The sequence below is a fragment of the Tympanuchus pallidicinctus genome, unplaced genomic scaffold, assembly GCF_026119805.1.
Source record: "Tympanuchus pallidicinctus isolate F22 unplaced genomic scaffold, pur_lepc_1.0 scaffold1, whole genome shotgun sequence".
NCBI lineage: Eukaryota > Metazoa > Chordata > Aves > Galliformes > Phasianidae > Tympanuchus > Tympanuchus pallidicinctus.
The window spans coordinates 103,177,952-103,195,496 of NW_026294618.1; the positions used below are offsets into that span (position 1 = coordinate 103,177,952).

Below are 17,545 nucleotides of genomic sequence, written 5' to 3' on the forward strand. Positions count from 1 at the left end.
AAACGGACTGCAAAACTGTAAGCATTAAAAAAAAAATCAACACAATTATATTTGCAGAAGTCCATATTTGAGGTCAATTCAGGAAAAGTTAAAGAAAATTGGTCAGCATTCTTGAGACTCTGCCTCATGTTAGGGCCCGAAATCTAAATCAGGCAGCTGTTTATGTGAGCACCGAGCTCTCCTGAAATAATTACATGTGCACCACGTTTAAAGCACATATTTTAGCCCACCTGTAGTCTTGCAGAAGCATTGGAATGATGGCAGGGAACACGGCCAAGGAATCAATTAGAAAGCACAGCACACTGTTCATGACATTAATCTTCAAGGCAATGTTCTCCTTCGCATTCCTGCAGAAGTTTGTTGTTAAATTACCACAATATGCACTTGTGCACAGTTTGTGTGTTATCAGGGAAAAGCCGTGAGCACTAAAAATATGTAATTTAAAAATCAGCTCCCGCAAAGACATGGGAACACACGTCTGTGATATATAACAAGTATAAAAGCAATCCCTCTTCTACACATCTTAAATCCTTCCAGAAAAAAAAAAAAGCTGTACCTGCCCTTTACTACTGCCAGGAAAATACCTGCACTGAAACAAAGGTGACCGCTTTCAGACAGCAGTATTTCCTCAGTATTGGTAAGGGTAACTGGATTTAGTTTAAATAAATAATGCAGTGTATTGTCCAAACAGTACATGTGAAGCATGGAAAAATCATTTCTTCTTGCATAATTTTTTCCTAATTTTCCAAGAATGTAGACAGCACGTTCTATAGATGGTGCTTTCCCCCAAAGAGTTTATCACTCCCAGCTCTGTTTGTATGCTCACACACGTCCGCGTTTAACTTTTTGCACTGCTGTTATTACTGTTAAAGTGAGGCCTGCAGACTATAAACTGAGATGCTAGATAAGCCCAATGAGAGCAAAACAGATCAGGAGGCTCTTCTATCCAGCAGTACTGGAGAGACACTTGTGTAGATGGCACACGCTTTTACTGACACCCACCTGTCTCCCCGTTCAGATTTCCCCTGCAGATTGCCATCAGGCTCTGATGGATTATCCTCAGCCAAGTGCCAAACTCTAGGAACTCCTCCCGCTCCCTAAAATCTCTGCCTTGCAGAGAGCAGGGCGGTATTTTCTCTCAGATTTGTAGGCACAGGGTGGGAGGCTTTCTAGCTTTTCAAGGACTAGGATGATGTAACCTGAAAACCTCTTGGGACAGCACGTGCACAGTACAAGAGCCTCTGCCACCTCCTCCTCGCTGTGAGCACACACAGAAACCACCACAGCTCTGCAAGGCTTTGTTCCATGGGACTCCAACATCCAAGGGACACAGCATCCCTGAGATAGGCACAGGAAAGCAAATCCTCTCCTCCCACATACCTGGGGGATCTCCCTCCAGTTCTTGCCAAGACGAGCTAAAAAAACAGTTTCCATGTGGAATCAGTATGCATCTTAACAAGCCCTGGGAAGACAACTGTAACAGAAGCTGCTGCTCTTCATTCTACAGTCGTTTCCCCCTCCCTCTCCCCCCTCCCCATCTCTTCCCAACATGGTCACAGCAGCATTTGTAAGCATCTAGCTAAGGTAAAAAGAAATTCAGCTCCGCAGCAAGGTACCCTTCCCTCCTCCTGAGGCCTTATCAGACAGGTACCCCCAGGATAGGATAGAATATGAAGGAAGGAGTGCAGGCAGAGAGCAATAACAAGGGAAAACCGTTGACCAAACAACACTATTTACAAAGTTTCAGGTAACATGACCAAATCCTTATAACAGCTCCTGTCCCAAAGGCAGCAGGAGAGCAGCCCCACCACCACCAGGACAAGCCCAAAACAAAAGCATCTTATCAGCAGCAGGCAGTGGTGGTGTTCAAAGCAACACTGTTCTCATTTCTGTAACAAGCCCCCACTGGAGTCAAGGCAGCCTGAGGAAGTGAGTCTCACTTCATAGGACAGACACACAGGTATCCCAGGGGATTAAATCATTTCACTTATTCAAGTTCAGCACGCAATTTCCATTCACTTCCTTGGAAGTCAGATCAGGATCTCATTGCATAACTACCAGGAAAAGAAAAAACCCAAATAATGCTCACAGAGCTCTATTTCCCTCCACACCCCTCCAACCAAGTACTGCCAGGAATCATCCCGACCAGTACACTGTATTAGACCCACTGATTGTACACTAAACTGTTTAGAGCTCTGATTACTATTGCAGTGTTAGAGATTTCTAGCACAGCAAGGCTCACCAGGAGCTGGGCAGGGACTCCTTGACACAAAAGCTACCGAGGACTTTCTAGGACCTGAGGAGAGAAAACAGCCTCCAATGGAACTCGAAGTTTCCCAACTTACATCAAATTGTGATGAGCACTGATTGCATACCATGCTTAATATAAGTGGATTCTCTGCCCTGACAATGTCCTATTTCTCCACGAGAATAACAGGGACACGAAGGAAGCTGCCAGCCTCTCAAACTTAAGTGTCAAAATCCCTAAGAAATCTGCCATTTAAATCGTGTGCGAGCTTCTCCATGGAGATACAGCTTTAATTATTTTCAGCGCTCGGAGCAGTTTTCAATTCCAACCGTGCTCAGGAAGCTCTCGGGCGGCCCGGCCGCCGCTGCGCTCTGCCCCACACCGCTCCCGAGCCCCGCAGGATGGGAGCTCAATTGGAGGATGTTTACGTAGCGAAGTCCAAAGACGCCGCCGAGCTACCCAGCATGTGGGAAACTCCTCACCTCCCAGTCCGAGCAGATCGCCCTCCCGGGAGACTGCCGTGCAGCGGCTGCGGGAAGCGGACTCCCGAAGCCGTGCGGCTGTAGGACGCGGCCGTTCTCCATCCCCGCTCCCAGCGGCTCCGGGCAGCCCTTACCTTGCGTACCCCTCCGAAGCCGTGATCAGCCGCCACCCGCTCGGCCTCCGCCTGGTCCCCGCCGTGCAGCTCCACCAAGAACTGGTTGGTGTAGACGGCTGCCCGGGCCGGGGAGCCGAGGGAGAGCAGCAGCAGGACGAGGAGGAGGAGGACGACGAAGGCGCCTCGCAGCAGCAGCGCCGGCCCCACCGGCATGGCCCCGCGCTGAGCGCCCGCCGAGGCAGCCCGCGGGGAGGGCGCCGGGCGGGCGAGATGGGGAAGCAGCCAAAAGATGCAAGAGGGGAGTATGCGAGGTGGGGGGAAGGGGGAAGGAAACAAATAACAACCAAAAAAAAAAAAGAAAAAAAAAATTCCCAGGCTAAGGAAAGCGGCGGGAGCGGCCGGGCTGCAGGGGCTGCTCAGGGCGCGGCGGTGTGCGCGTTGCCGGCGCTGCAGCCCCGGCCCCTCCTCAACGCGGAGCCGGCAGAGGGGAAGCACCAGCCGGGAGGGGACACCGCCGCGCTGCCAATCACGGCCGGGCAGGATCGCCCCGCTCCCCCCCGCCCGCGGCTGGCGATCGCATAGCCCGCAGTGCCCCCCCGGAGCCAACCTCGCTCAGCATCCCGGCAGCCCCACCCCAAGCCCCAGCTCTGCCTCCCTCGGCGGGGGGTTGTCCCGCTTAGCGGGTTCTGACTGCCAGCAGCTGTAAGGCTGGGGGTCGAATGCTTCAGCAGAACGCACCTGGGCAGCTGTCGGCAATTTGCGCGGTCCGGTGCCAGCACCTGGCTCCCGTAGCCAGCCCGATGAGCGGCAGGTGCACCCTGTTCCAGCACGGGGTGCCCGTGCCCCTTCTGGCACAAACCGATGCACAGAGAAGCATTCAGGGGAAAAACTCTGGGTCCGGGGCCCCCACAACGCTAGGAGCACCGAGTGCGGGGCTCTGGGCTTGAACAACAAGCTCTATGCGAGATGCAAGGAAAGCAACAGCAGGATTGCACCTGTGCAGACAGCCTGGGATGGGGTCGGTGTGCTGGGGGGATTTCAGAGAGGTGGCTGTGCCCTAAGGGGAATGGAGCTCTGCTGAATAGAAATCTACCCTGTTCAAAACTCCTAGTGGAAATGAATAGTACAGAGTATTCACTGTTCAATCAAGGTATACGATAACCTGTTCCTACGACTATGTTTGTTAATTTGTCACGCAAAAAAAAGAGTTAATCCTCAGACTGATCCCTGAATGGAGCCCTGGGAACAACCTAGGACACAGAAAGCACAGTAAGGCAGCACTGCCTTTAAAACAAATCGTGATAAATTTTACCACAATCCATTCTACAAATGGTCCAGTGGAGTACAGTACCTAAATCAACTGGGGAAAACAAAAGAAAACAAAGATCACAAGGAAGACTCTTCTTCCATTAACCTCCAAAGCTTTAGAAAACGACAGAAAAGCTCACCATGTGATTGTGGTTCCAAATGAGTGTTAGTTTGCCATGACAAATTATTGATTTCCTTCCTCTGGGTAGAAGAAAATCCCTCTTCAAACAGAAGGGAAATGGTAACTCGGAGCCTGATCCAAAGCCCTTTTAAATCAACAGAAGTGCTGTAAATGAAAGCCTGGTGTTGGGGAAAAAAAAATCAAACACTGGGGAAAGGTAAAATATGAGAAATGGCACAATAAAGAAGGAGAACATCTTTGCAACCTCATTAAGACACTACATCAATAGAATCCTGATTTTAGATGCTTGTTCTTAGCGTACACAGTTATTAAAACAACTTTATATGATATTTCTTTAAGCCAAGGTGCTTGCTTTCATCAATATTCAGCAATACCTCTCCTCACAACATCTCTCCCAGCATTAAAGCAGACCCTGCAGTTTGATTTGTTTCCAGGTGACTCAGGGGCTGTGAGGCTCTCAGATCAGTAACAGCTGCTGGCAATATCTCACCAGCCAATGGAGGCCCCTCTGGTTTCCACTCACAGCTGTTCCTCAGGATGAGAAGCTGAGGGAAATTAAAACAGAAGCAGCCAAGTGGGATTTTCTCCACTATAAAATTTCCTATATGTGAGAATATATGTAAGACTTTCTTCCTCCTAGTCACTCTTCTTTTGCTTGCTATGCATCCATTTTGTTACCAACTCAAAGAAGGAGGAACCAATAACAAAGGCAATGGAGCAGCCCTCCTGGCTCCATCAAACCAGCAAGACAAGATCCTGCTCATTTGGAAACTAGGGCCACATCACAGATCTGGGCAAGCAGTCTGACTTAGTCACAGATCTTCTCTCATCCCTTGCTGCCAGCTGACACTGCTGTTCTGCAAGTCAGTGCTACCAAAGAACATATAGGGCTGGGACATTACACTGATGAAGAGATGGAGCCAGCTGGTTCTAGCTTGTAAACCTCATGCTGCTGAGCTTGGATGGTTCCAATTATGCTTACAGAAAAGAGTGGGGAAAAAAAAAATTATGAAAGATTGAGTTAAAAAGTCAGATCTGAATAGCACTAGGAAAAGTCAGTTCCAATATGTCTCTCTGAGTCGAAGTTTATAGCAGACAGCACCACTGGGATTTCTAACCCGGTGCTTTATGTAAGCTGTAGAACTTACATGTATCCATTTTTGCTTCTAGTCCATAGTCCTTTTTATTTCTACTTGGTGTGATAGATTTGAGTTAAAAATCAAGACTGCTCCATTACAGCCACTGTGGAGAAGTTATAGTGATTGCTTACAGTCATTTGCAGAAAAACCTGTAACTCTGCCTCTTCTTTAGAATACTGATTGGTCCTGCATTGACTACTGGATAGTGGTTTTATTATGAATTTGTGTGCTGACAAGCTGAAATTTTACCAAATTTCTCCTCCCCTAATAGTAACTTCAAGGTAGTGAAGATAAAGACACATGGGTAGCACTCCTTCAATTTCTTTCAGTGAAGCAGCCTTTCAACAATTCCTATTTAATCTCCTCGATTTGTGAACTATAACTGCTCCAGATATTTCAGCTCCAGATATTTCAGGTCAGGCCAGTGCTAAATGGATGTTATATCACTCTCCTTTTCTTAGTGGATACCCAGTATTTCATCAACCAGGGTGTCTGTTCAGTCTCCTCCGCACTGAGAATCCCAGTTGTTTAGCAGACCACCCCAAGCCAACTTATACATTTCTCATCTACCTCAAACCTTTTTCAGGACTGCTGTTATTACATACAGTATGGCTGATGATCTTTGTTCCCATGTACACGTTACTCTACTTTATTGAAATAGATGTAATTTACTATGGAAATGTATTTTGGAAAGTAAAATCTACTTTCCAAATTTCCAAATTTACTTTGGAAATGTACTATGGAAATTTACTTTGGAAAGCATGGAGCTTTCCAAACAACCCAGATCAGATCAGTCAGCACTCCTCTCTTTTATTGTTTATGACTTCCTTCTCTAACCTACAAACTTTATCAGTACATTGATGTACTGGAATTAGCAAGGTCTTACAAAGATCATTTCTTGGCCCCAGTCCTCTGGAATATCTCCAGAAACAAATCACCTTCAACAATGATTCCCACTTCGTAATTATACTTTGCATTTAATCATGTTTTAGTCTGCTTCAGAAATGCCATTTTGACTTTGTATCCAATTTACTCATCAGCGTCATGCAATATCAAATGTCTCCCAGGTACAACCAATGTAGCAGATATGATGGATCAAAAAACCTGCATATTGTTTTTCCAACTACATCAGTTCATCCAGTAAGAGAGACAAAGCTTCCCCATACATCTTGGCTTATCTTACAGAAAGCTAACAAATAACACCACTAGTTTTACCAGTTAAAACTACAAAAGTGATTTAAAAAGTGATATAACATTAGTTTAACAATTCTAGGTCCCAAATGGGTAGCTGGCTACATCTCTAAGTAACCCTTAAATCATATCATCGTGACTATTTTACAAGTAGTTGGCTTTCAGTGTGAGGTCATCAAAGTACTAACATGATAAGTATTTCTCTTATTGGGAACTGCACAGGGTAGTGCCATGCCAAAAAGACCAAAAGGTAAGAAGTTGGAAGAACTCGTTTCCTCACTGCGGAAGTCAAACTGAGTCCTAAGCACAAGATTAATATTGCTTACATCTTCAGTTGGTCATCCCAGCAGGTATGTGAGCAGCAGCATTCTGAAGAGATGGACACAATTTCATGTACTATGAGTGAATCACATGAGCATCCTTTTGCACAAGTTTTATTCTCCCTTAAACCTATCCTTGTGAAGCTGTGAACTAAGCGTATAACCAGGCTATAACTGGATTCTGAAGCAGGCTTATGGATAATGCCTGCATTTGGAGAAACATAAATGAGGCTAAAAAGACGAGGAGAGATTTGAAAGGAAAAAATTGGATGCACAGTTTACAAAAAGAAAAACATGGCTTGGAGGGCAGGAGTATTGCTTGACAGTCTTGTTTAGAAGTTACTAAGACAGGGAACAAGTAGGTGTATCTGAAGAAAAGCAAGTAGAGCCCTACTTTCTCTGTATATCCAAAACAATCGAGGATCTGTGTAACTGAATGCACACCATAAAGAGAATCCAGTAAATGCCACCAGAAACTTCCCTTTGACCTACTGCTGTGAGTTGGCCCACTTCAACTACAGGATTAAAGTCACTTAGAAAGATTCCTGCACAAATATCTTAAAGGTATGATGACTGTGCATCAGCCTTCCTGCAGATCATCCCATGACAGCCTTTAAGAGCAGGCTTTACACTGGTTTATTTTGATACTGAGCAGCATCAAGATGAGGAAAGCAAAGCAGACTACAGTAAATGAGTTGAGGGAGAGCACAGCCACTACTGCTCCATGTTGGGCTGACTGCCAAATCAGTCATGGCTGCCTTACAGTGGGTTTTCAGAAAACACATCTGGGCCATTCAAGCACAACAGTAAAAAGATTGCAACATGATGATGCTGAGGAAAACACAGTTTTGTGGCAAGGCTCTAGGTTAAAGAGCTTGGGATACAGCTATCTTAGGCAATTTCAAGATCTTCTGCCCTATTTCAAAATACCCATCTGAACCTTTTCATTGTTTTATGCTATAGGAATATTACTGTTATAAACACATTAATGATGACAGTATCATTTGCATTCAAATAGCTTCTGATTTATATACTTTATGTTAAATGAGTTTATTGGAGAGAGAAAGCTACAGCAGGCACCACTTTCTATGTAAGTTAAGTGTACCCAGAAGGGTTGGCAGCTACCAGACACAGAAATGAAGAACAGAGTTGAAATGTTTCATGCCATCACTGCATGGGACTGCATGGACATTGCAAACTTAAAGGACACCAGAAGCCTCGTCCACACTTTCTAATTAGTTAGACTTCAAGTTGCAGGCATAATCCTCACAACACATGTTTTTCTATTTAAATTTTTACTGCCAAGCACCAGAGTAGACCAGAATTATAATAATTCTACTAAATTAATGACATGATAATGCAAATAGTAGAAGACTATCAGAAGTGGTTTTCAGAATACATTGATTGCAGGGTTTGTGGGCTGAGCAAAGAGAGGCATAATTTCCTTCCCAATCAGTTTTTATTTTATTTATTATGTCTAGGTGTAAGGAGCAACAGAAGGGCTGCTGCATAACATGGTGTCTGACAGGCAGAAGGTGAATGGCATTGAGATAAGCAGTGAAAGCAATCTCCCATGCTTACTTTACAAGTCTGCAATTCGAAAAAAGACAGAGAGAAATAGCTTATGTGTAAAATTCACATTCACAAAACAGAACAATAAAGTCCTTGGAAGAAAATAGTTTAACTGAGCATTTGAGTATGCTTAAATTTAGGCATGTGCTGAAAGCCTCACGGATTTCCCTGGTACTACAACGTGTGTGTCTGTTTACTAAATGGGAATATGATTACCCATGTGCTGAAGTCGTTTCCTGAATCTGACTCTTAGCCACTGCTTAATATCCTGATAGACAAATGTTCAGCTCAGGCAGCCATGGCAGAGAGGTACTAAAAGTAATGAAAATATGTGGTCCATTTATATTAAAGGGATGCGTTTGTCAGGTTTACCAGGCTTGTTTGGGTTTTATGCTACTGAGTTCTCTGCTGAAGACGGAGTCTGTCTGGAAAGGATGTCTGTGCAAACAATGTTAGAGAGCTACTGTTGCTCAGCAAAGCCAGCTTGAAGCAGATGGTTTCAGTGACATTTTAGGTGATAACAGTGGTGAAAGAAAGCTCCTAAGCAAGGCTTGGAAAAACAAGCAAAGAAACAAACAAACCAGCAGACTTAAGGGAAAAGGGCAGAAGAAAGTAAAGGTAAACAAGATCTCTGAACAGTGGGAATGACTGGGAGAAAGGAAAATTGCCAGATGTGTCAATTTAGGGCAAGAGATCTGCCTTGGACAGATCCCAACGGTGTCCCAAGTGCTTTACAGAATGGCTCCAGGAAGGCAGGTAGAGAGGGAGGTAACTGCAGTTCATCCAGCTTTCTGTGCCCTTGTAATTGTTCATCCATTTGATAGAGAGGAATGGGGGATGTCACCCAGAGGGTGGTGAGGCACTGGCACAGGTTGCCCAAGGAGGTTGTGGATGCTTCATCCCTGCAGGCATTCAAGGCCAGGTTGGATGTGGCTCTGGGCAGCCTGGGCTGCTGGTTGGTGACCCTGCACAGAGCAGGGGGTTGGAACTGGATGAGCATTGTGCTCCTTTGCAACCCAGGCCATTCTGTGACACAAGTGTGGCACATCTGATAACCAGCTCTTCAGCACTTTGTTGGAGCACTAACGTGTAAACGCGTGGCTGCTGACTGGCTGAAACGTGGACAAAACAGCAGTTCGTTACAACTAAAACCCAGAGGCAGTGTTGACAGTTGCCATGACAATTTTGTTGGTAAAAACCAGACGCTTGATTCTTAATTAAATAATGTTGAAAAATTTTGGTTTTACTGTTGTCCATTTCATTTTAGATTTAATTCATTTAATTCATTAAAATATGTTATGCTCCCATAGTATGCTTAATAATTTTCATTTATTAGTTAGCAATCATCTGTTGAAACAAAGATATGTTTTCGGAACCTTGCTTTTAATTTCCATCTACTAAAATTTGGGGCTTTGTTTCCAAGCGAGAACAAAAACTAATTAGGAAAGCTGTGGTTTTGTGTGTTTTTCTTTTCTTAACTCAAGTGCTAAAAAGGAGTTATGATCACAAACTAACTCGTAAAGGCAAGACTGGAAATGAAAAAAAGATGCTCCCATCTGAGCTGAAAGCTCTTATGTGGGCAGAATTAAAGTTATTTCCATAAATTACAGACGTGGCACCATATATACAGATAGGGTTGGTTGTTGTTTTTTTGTTGTTGTTGTTTTATCTTTGAGATTCCAAGTTTCTAAAGGGTAAATTGAACTCTTTCATTAACTTTGTTCTCATGTTGACAGGAAAATAAGAAGACATTTATAATATTTATAATAAGAAGACTATTAGAAGACTTAGCTGTATAGCTGTCCTTATGATGGAACTTAGACAAATTCTGTATATTCTATTTCAAGTTAAAGCCTCCCACCCCACTGAAAAATAGAGACAAAGGCAGAAAAACAAACACCTCCACCATATCTGTTGAGCTTCCTGGATCACTTTTCTCATAATTCAGCTGCCAAATACTGCCAGAGCTAAGTAGCTTGATATGAGACTGAAATGAACTCATCTGTGCTCTTTATTGCCCCAATTTCATACGCCTACAGTTCATCCCCCTCCCTTGAGAAGGCTGCAGACCAGCAGTTCTTCCTTCATGTCACCATGAAAAAGTCTTAATCATCCCCCTAAAAAAAAAAAAAAGAAAAAAAAGAAAAAGAAAAAATCCCAAATAGCTTAAAGCATCTTGCCAAAATAATAGTTAACAGCTATTTACCCGTCATGATTCACTTCCTACAGGATCCCTGCATGGCTACCTTTAGATTTTATCACATTCAGCTGTCACCTTTTCAGGCCAGGTGATAAAAGCTTTCTCCTGGCAATCAGTAGCTCCCTCACACTCCTGGCCTGGAGGTTTTGAAGCTGGGATGATGCCAGAGGATAACAGCTGGGACACAGAGATCAGAGGATGCTGCATACATTCTTCATTCTTCTGCAGATATCGGCTTGGGCTGTGGGAGGGTTATTCCCAGCACGGTGGCACTGAGTGCAGGCTGCCATCACCCAGCAGCCCCGTGTTTTGCCTCCCATCATGTGGCACAAGGAGCTGCTTCCAAGAGGCCGGAGCACAGAGGAGATAGGTTAGCAATGGGAAAGGCACAGGGAAAATGGAAAACTTGAATGTTTCCTTTCCACTCGTTGGTACCTCATATAGTAATTACTGAGACTGCTTGCACAGTAAAACCTAATTCCAGTCTAAGGTTCCACTGCACTGTAGACAAGAAGAATAAACTTTTTTTTTTTTTTTTTCTTTTCAATAAAGAAATATGAAGGGTTTTCTAAGAGGCAGGACATTTATAAGCCTACTGAAATTGAGTGGGAGATGGATGACAAAGCCTTTCTTCTCTTTAAGATTCTCCCCTAGCAGAAACAATTTTTTACATCAAACATATCTATTCCTATGCCTTCTTTTCCATAGTTATGTTCATGCCCAAAGCACTCTGAAGACTATATATTCATATTGTTACTAAGCATACACAGTACTAAGCAGTACTGTGGTTTCCCAGTCACTTCACTGACAAAGTCACTGGACAGATTCAAAATAAGAATATAGGTGACAGATAAAAGGCACTTCTTTCAGAGCAAGACAAAAAGAGGGGAAAAAAAGAGCAAATAAAATAATTAGGACAAACACATTAGGATTGCTCCAGGGGACAAGTCATTCTCTTCATGAAGAAATTCATTATTTGCTATTACTTCTGCTGTGAGATAACTGTAATGCACATCCCACAAGAAATGAGCTCAAGAGCTCATCTTTAAGGCACTGAGAAAAAATGGTGCTTGGCTATATCTTAATTTTACTTGTAGCCTGCAGTCTTCAATAATGAGTCTTCAGTAATGATTTTGAAACAGCAACAATTAAGTTTTTAAGGAGAGTTTAAGGAGTGAGAGCCTTTTTGCCACCAGAGCTACAGTCCTGCTAAGGGGAGATGTTCAAGAGACTTCTCAGTAATTGGGTGATTCTTTGTGACCCTTAACTCTGGTCAGTGTTCAATGGGTGCAGAGCAAACAGTTCAAAACCCAATGGAAGGACTTAGGATTCTGCAAATATTCTGTTTGATTTTCACTTTAGACAAGAGGGTACAACAACATCAGAGAATTGAGGCTGACTCTTCATTTGAAATCAGCAATTTCAAATTCAAAACAAGTGGCTTTTGGTGGGAAAGGAGAAAACAAAACGTGGAGTTTTTACTACAGATTTTCCATATTAAATTTACCTCACCTAGATAATATGATAGGGTACTGGTTTTGCTGGATCTATTTTAATAACATCAAAAAGTAAAAGCATCTGGGTCCCCAAATGTATATTGCTGATTTGCCCAAAAGTTTGCTTCAGCAGGTTCTTTTTCACATTCTTCTTAGGCTGCTCTAAAAATGCACTCCCTTGAAGACACAGGAATAGTTTGCATGATGAAATAAAGCACCAGGATCATCAACTTCATGAAGGGTATCACAGACAAAAATAATCTGAGTGGGAAACCTATCAGTTCAATTTTCTCATGGAAGTTCATAATATAGGACAATCCAAATAATTTTAGCTATTAAAAGGTTACAGTAACTGAGTTTAGTTTGAATAACTGTTTCTGTTACCAGGAAATCCCAGGAAATAATGAAAAGATATACGAAGACCAAAGAAAAAATGAACACTGTAAAAAGGAAAGAAGAGCCTGCAATATTCTACTTGCAGTGCAACCATCATGCATCTTATCAAATCATGCCATTGTATCTCTGTATAGAGTCCTCTGCCTGACTATTGCTGATATGCGGGGCAAAGTACATCCTATACTCAATTGATACAAACTGCATAACACTAAGCACTGAATAAAGGAGATATATATATATATTGTATACAGATATGAGATATATATATATATATATTGTAACAAGGAACAGATGGTCACGTTACTCAAGCAGCTGTTGGGAAAAAAAGAAAAAGAATTTACTATCAGGCAACAGAGGCTAAAAATGGTCAGATTCAGATGTACGTCCTCCTGCTAAATAGTGGTATCAGCATTTAGCAACTAACTGGTGTAAGACAAGATAAAAGAAGCGAGCTGAAACAGCTTCTCCTGGTCAGTTCTGCCTGCTGCTTCTGGTGGCATATGAGCCATACCCACAAATCTAAACTGTTGCTGAGCACAAGGTATGCCTCAAAGCCCTTTTGCTGTCCAAGTTCAATGCTAGCAAGTGGATTTGCTGGAAAGTGCAATAAAGGAAAAAGAATCTTGAAATCTATAAAATTAGAACAGTTATTTCAAGAGACTATATTCTATCACTAGGTGGCATTGCTCCAAATCTTTCAACAGCTGACTCTGGAGCTCTGCTAAATGGGTAGTACTGAACAGTTAGTGACACACGCAGGCCTCACAGACATGGTGCCATGCTGCTCAGAATGTGTACAACACTCTAGTGAACCTCTCTGGTTAAGAGATTTTATTCTAACTCTAGACCTCATCTCTTCTGTTTACTACTACAGAAATAAAAACAGTCCCTAACCAGATGTGCAGCTATTCCATGTTTATACACTTCATATTTAGAAATCACTGGAAAAGAAATAAGGGACTGGTTAAGGGACTGGGCCCCAGAACTCCTCGTTCTTAGCTGTGGACCTTAGATGTCAACTGAGAAATCACAATCCTTACGTGTTTGCATTTGCAAGACATGCCAAGTGAAGGCATTCAGCCTTGCACAAGAGACCCTTAACAGCTACAGCCTCAATCCCACTGCTAGATTTTCCTTCTTGTCCAAGAAAGACCCTTTAATAAAATGCATTCCATGCCTTGATGTTTCTGTCCACTTCATTGCTGTGATGAGCTTATTTGTATTGCTGTCCATTCCAACAAATTAACTTCACTGTATGCACAGTGATCCTTCCTATTTTCCTGAGCTCAAATCAGTGCCAAGAAGTCAGGACAGCTCTACAAACAGCAGTGCTCATTTCCAACAGTTTTAATAATAGGAATACAATTATCTGTAACAGTTACATCATTCCTTTTTAGGGGGAATATATGACCATTTAGGTCCTTTAAAACAATTTCAGAGCAAAGACAGAGTAGAGTAGAGTAAACCAAATCAGTCAAAAGAACAAGAAGTTTTTGCACTCTCTATATTAAGTAGTTATTTTCCAAAAGTCCATGAACTATTTTAAAATAGGTGTTTTTTTTTTCCCTTTTACACCTCTCCTGTAATGCCCTCTTGCTGTCAGATAAACACACACTCAGGCATCTTCCAGTTCTCACCAATGAGTCTTGCACGTACTGATCAAGGCACTTTTCCCCTTATCTGAGCCCCTGCAGCCTGAGTCTCATTCACCAGGTTCTCCAGCAATTGCTTCAAGTCTGTAATTGGGTATGCATAGCTGTTCAATCGGATAACACTCATCCTGGCAAAGCACTTGAGTAATAGGGATGAAAGAAGTTTAGCACTAATGACAAGTGTTGTCTTTAGCCTACTATGGCCTTGAACACACAGCAAGAGGAAAAAACAGTAAAAAGAGTTTCATCAGTTTAACTGAATCAATGTAGAAACAGGTTAGGTAAAATCGTTGAACCCCTCTTACACTGGCTTTCGTTGGGAAATGTTGGTCAGTCAGTTTCTGAAGCAGTCGGTAGGAGCAGGAAGCACTGTGTGCTGAGCTCTCAGCCTGAGGTGCATGGCCCAGCAGTGGTGTCCTAATAAAACAGTCCTCCTCTTGTCTGCCTTCTGTTCATTAGCATATATTTTGCAAATCACATGTTCAGCCACTGTGGTTAGCAGGTGACTATTGCAGCTTGACACTGATGTGTAGACACAGACTGAGTGTACATATTATGTCATTGAGGAATAATTGGTTAGGCTGTTAATAATCTTAAAGATGAATAGCGATTTATATTAATATGTTAGTCATCTTAATAAATGTACCCACATATACATGACAGATGAGTATGCTGACACTAGAATTTTAAAAGAAAACACAATGCAGAGATAGAATGTATTCAGCAAGGGGAGGTGAGCTCTGTGGTTCAAATGCATTCATTTAGAAACTACATTAAGAAACATACATTAAGTCCTTCTTAGGTCTGCCATTGATTTCTTGAAGGTACAGGATAAGGGACCTCTCACTGGTAAATCAGCTTCAGTGGGAGTCCAGTTCAAGTGCCTGTACACCAGTGTGTGGAGCATGGGGAACAAACAGGAGCTGCAGGCGTGTGTGTGCCTATGGGGCATTGATGTCATTGGCATCACTGAGATGTGGTGGATGACTCTCACAACTGGAATGTAGAAATAGACGCGTGTAAATTCTTCAGGAAAGACAGGCAGGGGAGAAGAGGAGGGGGTGTTGCCCTTTACATCAATGAACACCTAGATTTCATGGAGCTCCACCTGAGGATAGATAAGGAGCTGACAGAGAGCTTACAAATTAGGGCTAAAGGAATAGTAGGGGAAAGAGACATCATAGTGGGGGTCTGCTATAGGCTGCCTGATGAGGAAGACCAGCCCTCCATAAACAAATAGGAGCAGCTTCACATTCACAAAACATGGTCCTCATGGGGGACTTCAATCACCTCAATATCTGTAGGAGTGATAACACAGCAATGCACCAGAAATTGAAGATGCTCCTGGCATATGTTGATGACAACTTCCTCTTCTGAACAGTACAGAAACCCAAGAGAAAAGGTGCTACTCTGGACCTGGTCCTCAACAATGAGGAGAGGCTGGTGAGTAATGTGAAGCTCAAGGGCAGTCTCAGCATGAAATTTTGGAGTTGAAAATCCTTAGGGTGTCTAAGAGGGTGAGCAGCAAACATGCTACTCTGGACTTCAGGAGAGTAGACTTTGAGCTCTTCAGGGAACTGCTTAGCAGAGTGATGTGGGAGAAAGCCCTGGAGGGAAGAAGGGCCCAAGAAAGCTGGTTGGTATTCAAGAACCATCTCCTCCAAGCCCAGCAAGAATGCATTTTGAGAAAAAGGAAGGCAGGCAAGAATGCCAGGAGGCACGTGGAAAATGACAAGGTGATTGATGGTAACCAACATTGCTACACCAAGGGCAAGTCATGCCTGATAAAATTGGTGGCCTTTTTTGATGGAGTCACAGTGTCAGTGGATAAAGGAAGAGCAACTGATGTCACGTACCTGGAATTGTGCAAAACATTTGACACTGTCCTGCATGACATCTTGGTTGCCAAACTGGAGAAAATGGATGTGGTGGATAAATCACTTGAGGGAAGGCATGTCATCCACAGGGATCTGGATAGACTTGAGAGGTGAGCCCATGCCAGTCTCATAAAGGTCAAGAAGTCCAAGTGCAATATCCTGCACCTGGGTTGGGGCAATCTCAAACACAGATAGGCCAAGCATGGCTTGAGAGCAGCCCTGAGGAGAAGGATTCAGAGATGTCAGTTGATGAAAGACACACCATGAGCCAGCAAGTGCATTTGCAGCCCAGAAGGTCAAGTGTTTCTTGGGCTGCATCAAGAAAAGTGTGCCCAGCAGCTCGAGGGGGGCAATTCTGCCCCTGTGCTCTGCTCTTGTGAGAACCCACCCAGAGTACTGCATCCAGTTCTGGAGCCCCCAACACAAGAAGCACATGGCACTGTTGGAGCAGGTCCAGAGGAGGGCCACGAAGACGATCAAAGGGCTGGAGCACCTCCCCTGTGGGGCAGGCTGAGAGAGCTGGGGCTCTTCAGCCTGGAGAAGAGAAGGCTCCAAGGAGATCTTATAATGGCCTTTCAATACCCTCTCTGGAAGCATTCAAGCCCAGGATAGGGGGCTGTGAGCAACCTGGTTTAGAGTGAAGCATCCCTGCCTATAGCAAGGGGTTAGAACTAGATGATCTTAAAGGTTCCTTCCACCCTAAACCATTCTATGATCCTATAATTCTTAGCCATTTATCCCTGTCCATGCAGCCTGGTTAAGGTCTGGCTTCTCTCTGCTTAGGAAGCAATTCCTTTTATTTCTGAAATATCCTTCATGACATTGTCAACAGGGCTGGGCACTAAAATGAAAGGTCACCAAGAAATCAAAGCAAGAGTGAGCTGTGATATCACAGCAGCAGGAGAGAAGGATGGCATTGTGGCTATGGGCACATGAGCTAATTGCAGTTTTCTTGACCTCAGAGGATTTGACTAAAATGTCAGAACTGGATTTCTCTTATTGAATGTAAAAGGTAAAATCAGGCAAAATCCAGAAGGTAGAATGCCTTCTGGAAAGAAGACATAATTATAACATTGTGGGAACTGCTCAGACATATCTAAAGGAAACTGTGTCTTAAAAACAGTATTTTCTGCAAAGTTAAAGAGTATTTGAAATTCAGAGGTATTTACCAGCTTTCTACTGACAGTGATGGTAATTATTAGTTACCTCCTATTTCAGTCAAAAGCAGGGTCTCCCTTTAGTGAAGTATTTGATGGGCTGCACTGGGAATTCTTTGCAATGAAGTGAATAGTTCTGGTCAGACAGATTAAAGAAAGACTGAAACTGATGCAGGTATAAAAAGACAGAGACAGAGAAAGAGACAGAGAGAGAGACAGAGAGAGAGAGGAAGGCAGGAAGGAAGGAAA

General features: G+C 43.4%; 1 protein-coding gene across 1 annotated transcript in view; it reads right to left on the reverse strand.

Moving 5' to 3' along the window:
* PCSK2 (proprotein convertase subtilisin/kexin type 2) overlaps window positions 1-3,356 on the reverse strand; it is a 93,742-nt gene extending 90,386 nt beyond the window's left edge. The window contains exon 1 of the mRNA XM_052677479.1: window positions 2,865-3,356. Coding sequence (XP_052533439.1) covers window positions 2,865-3,059 — 195 coding nt within the window. The 5' untranslated portion in view covers window positions 3,060-3,356. The remainder of the gene's footprint in view (window positions 1-2,864) is intronic.
* Window positions 3,357-17,545: the final 14,189 nt, after the last annotated feature.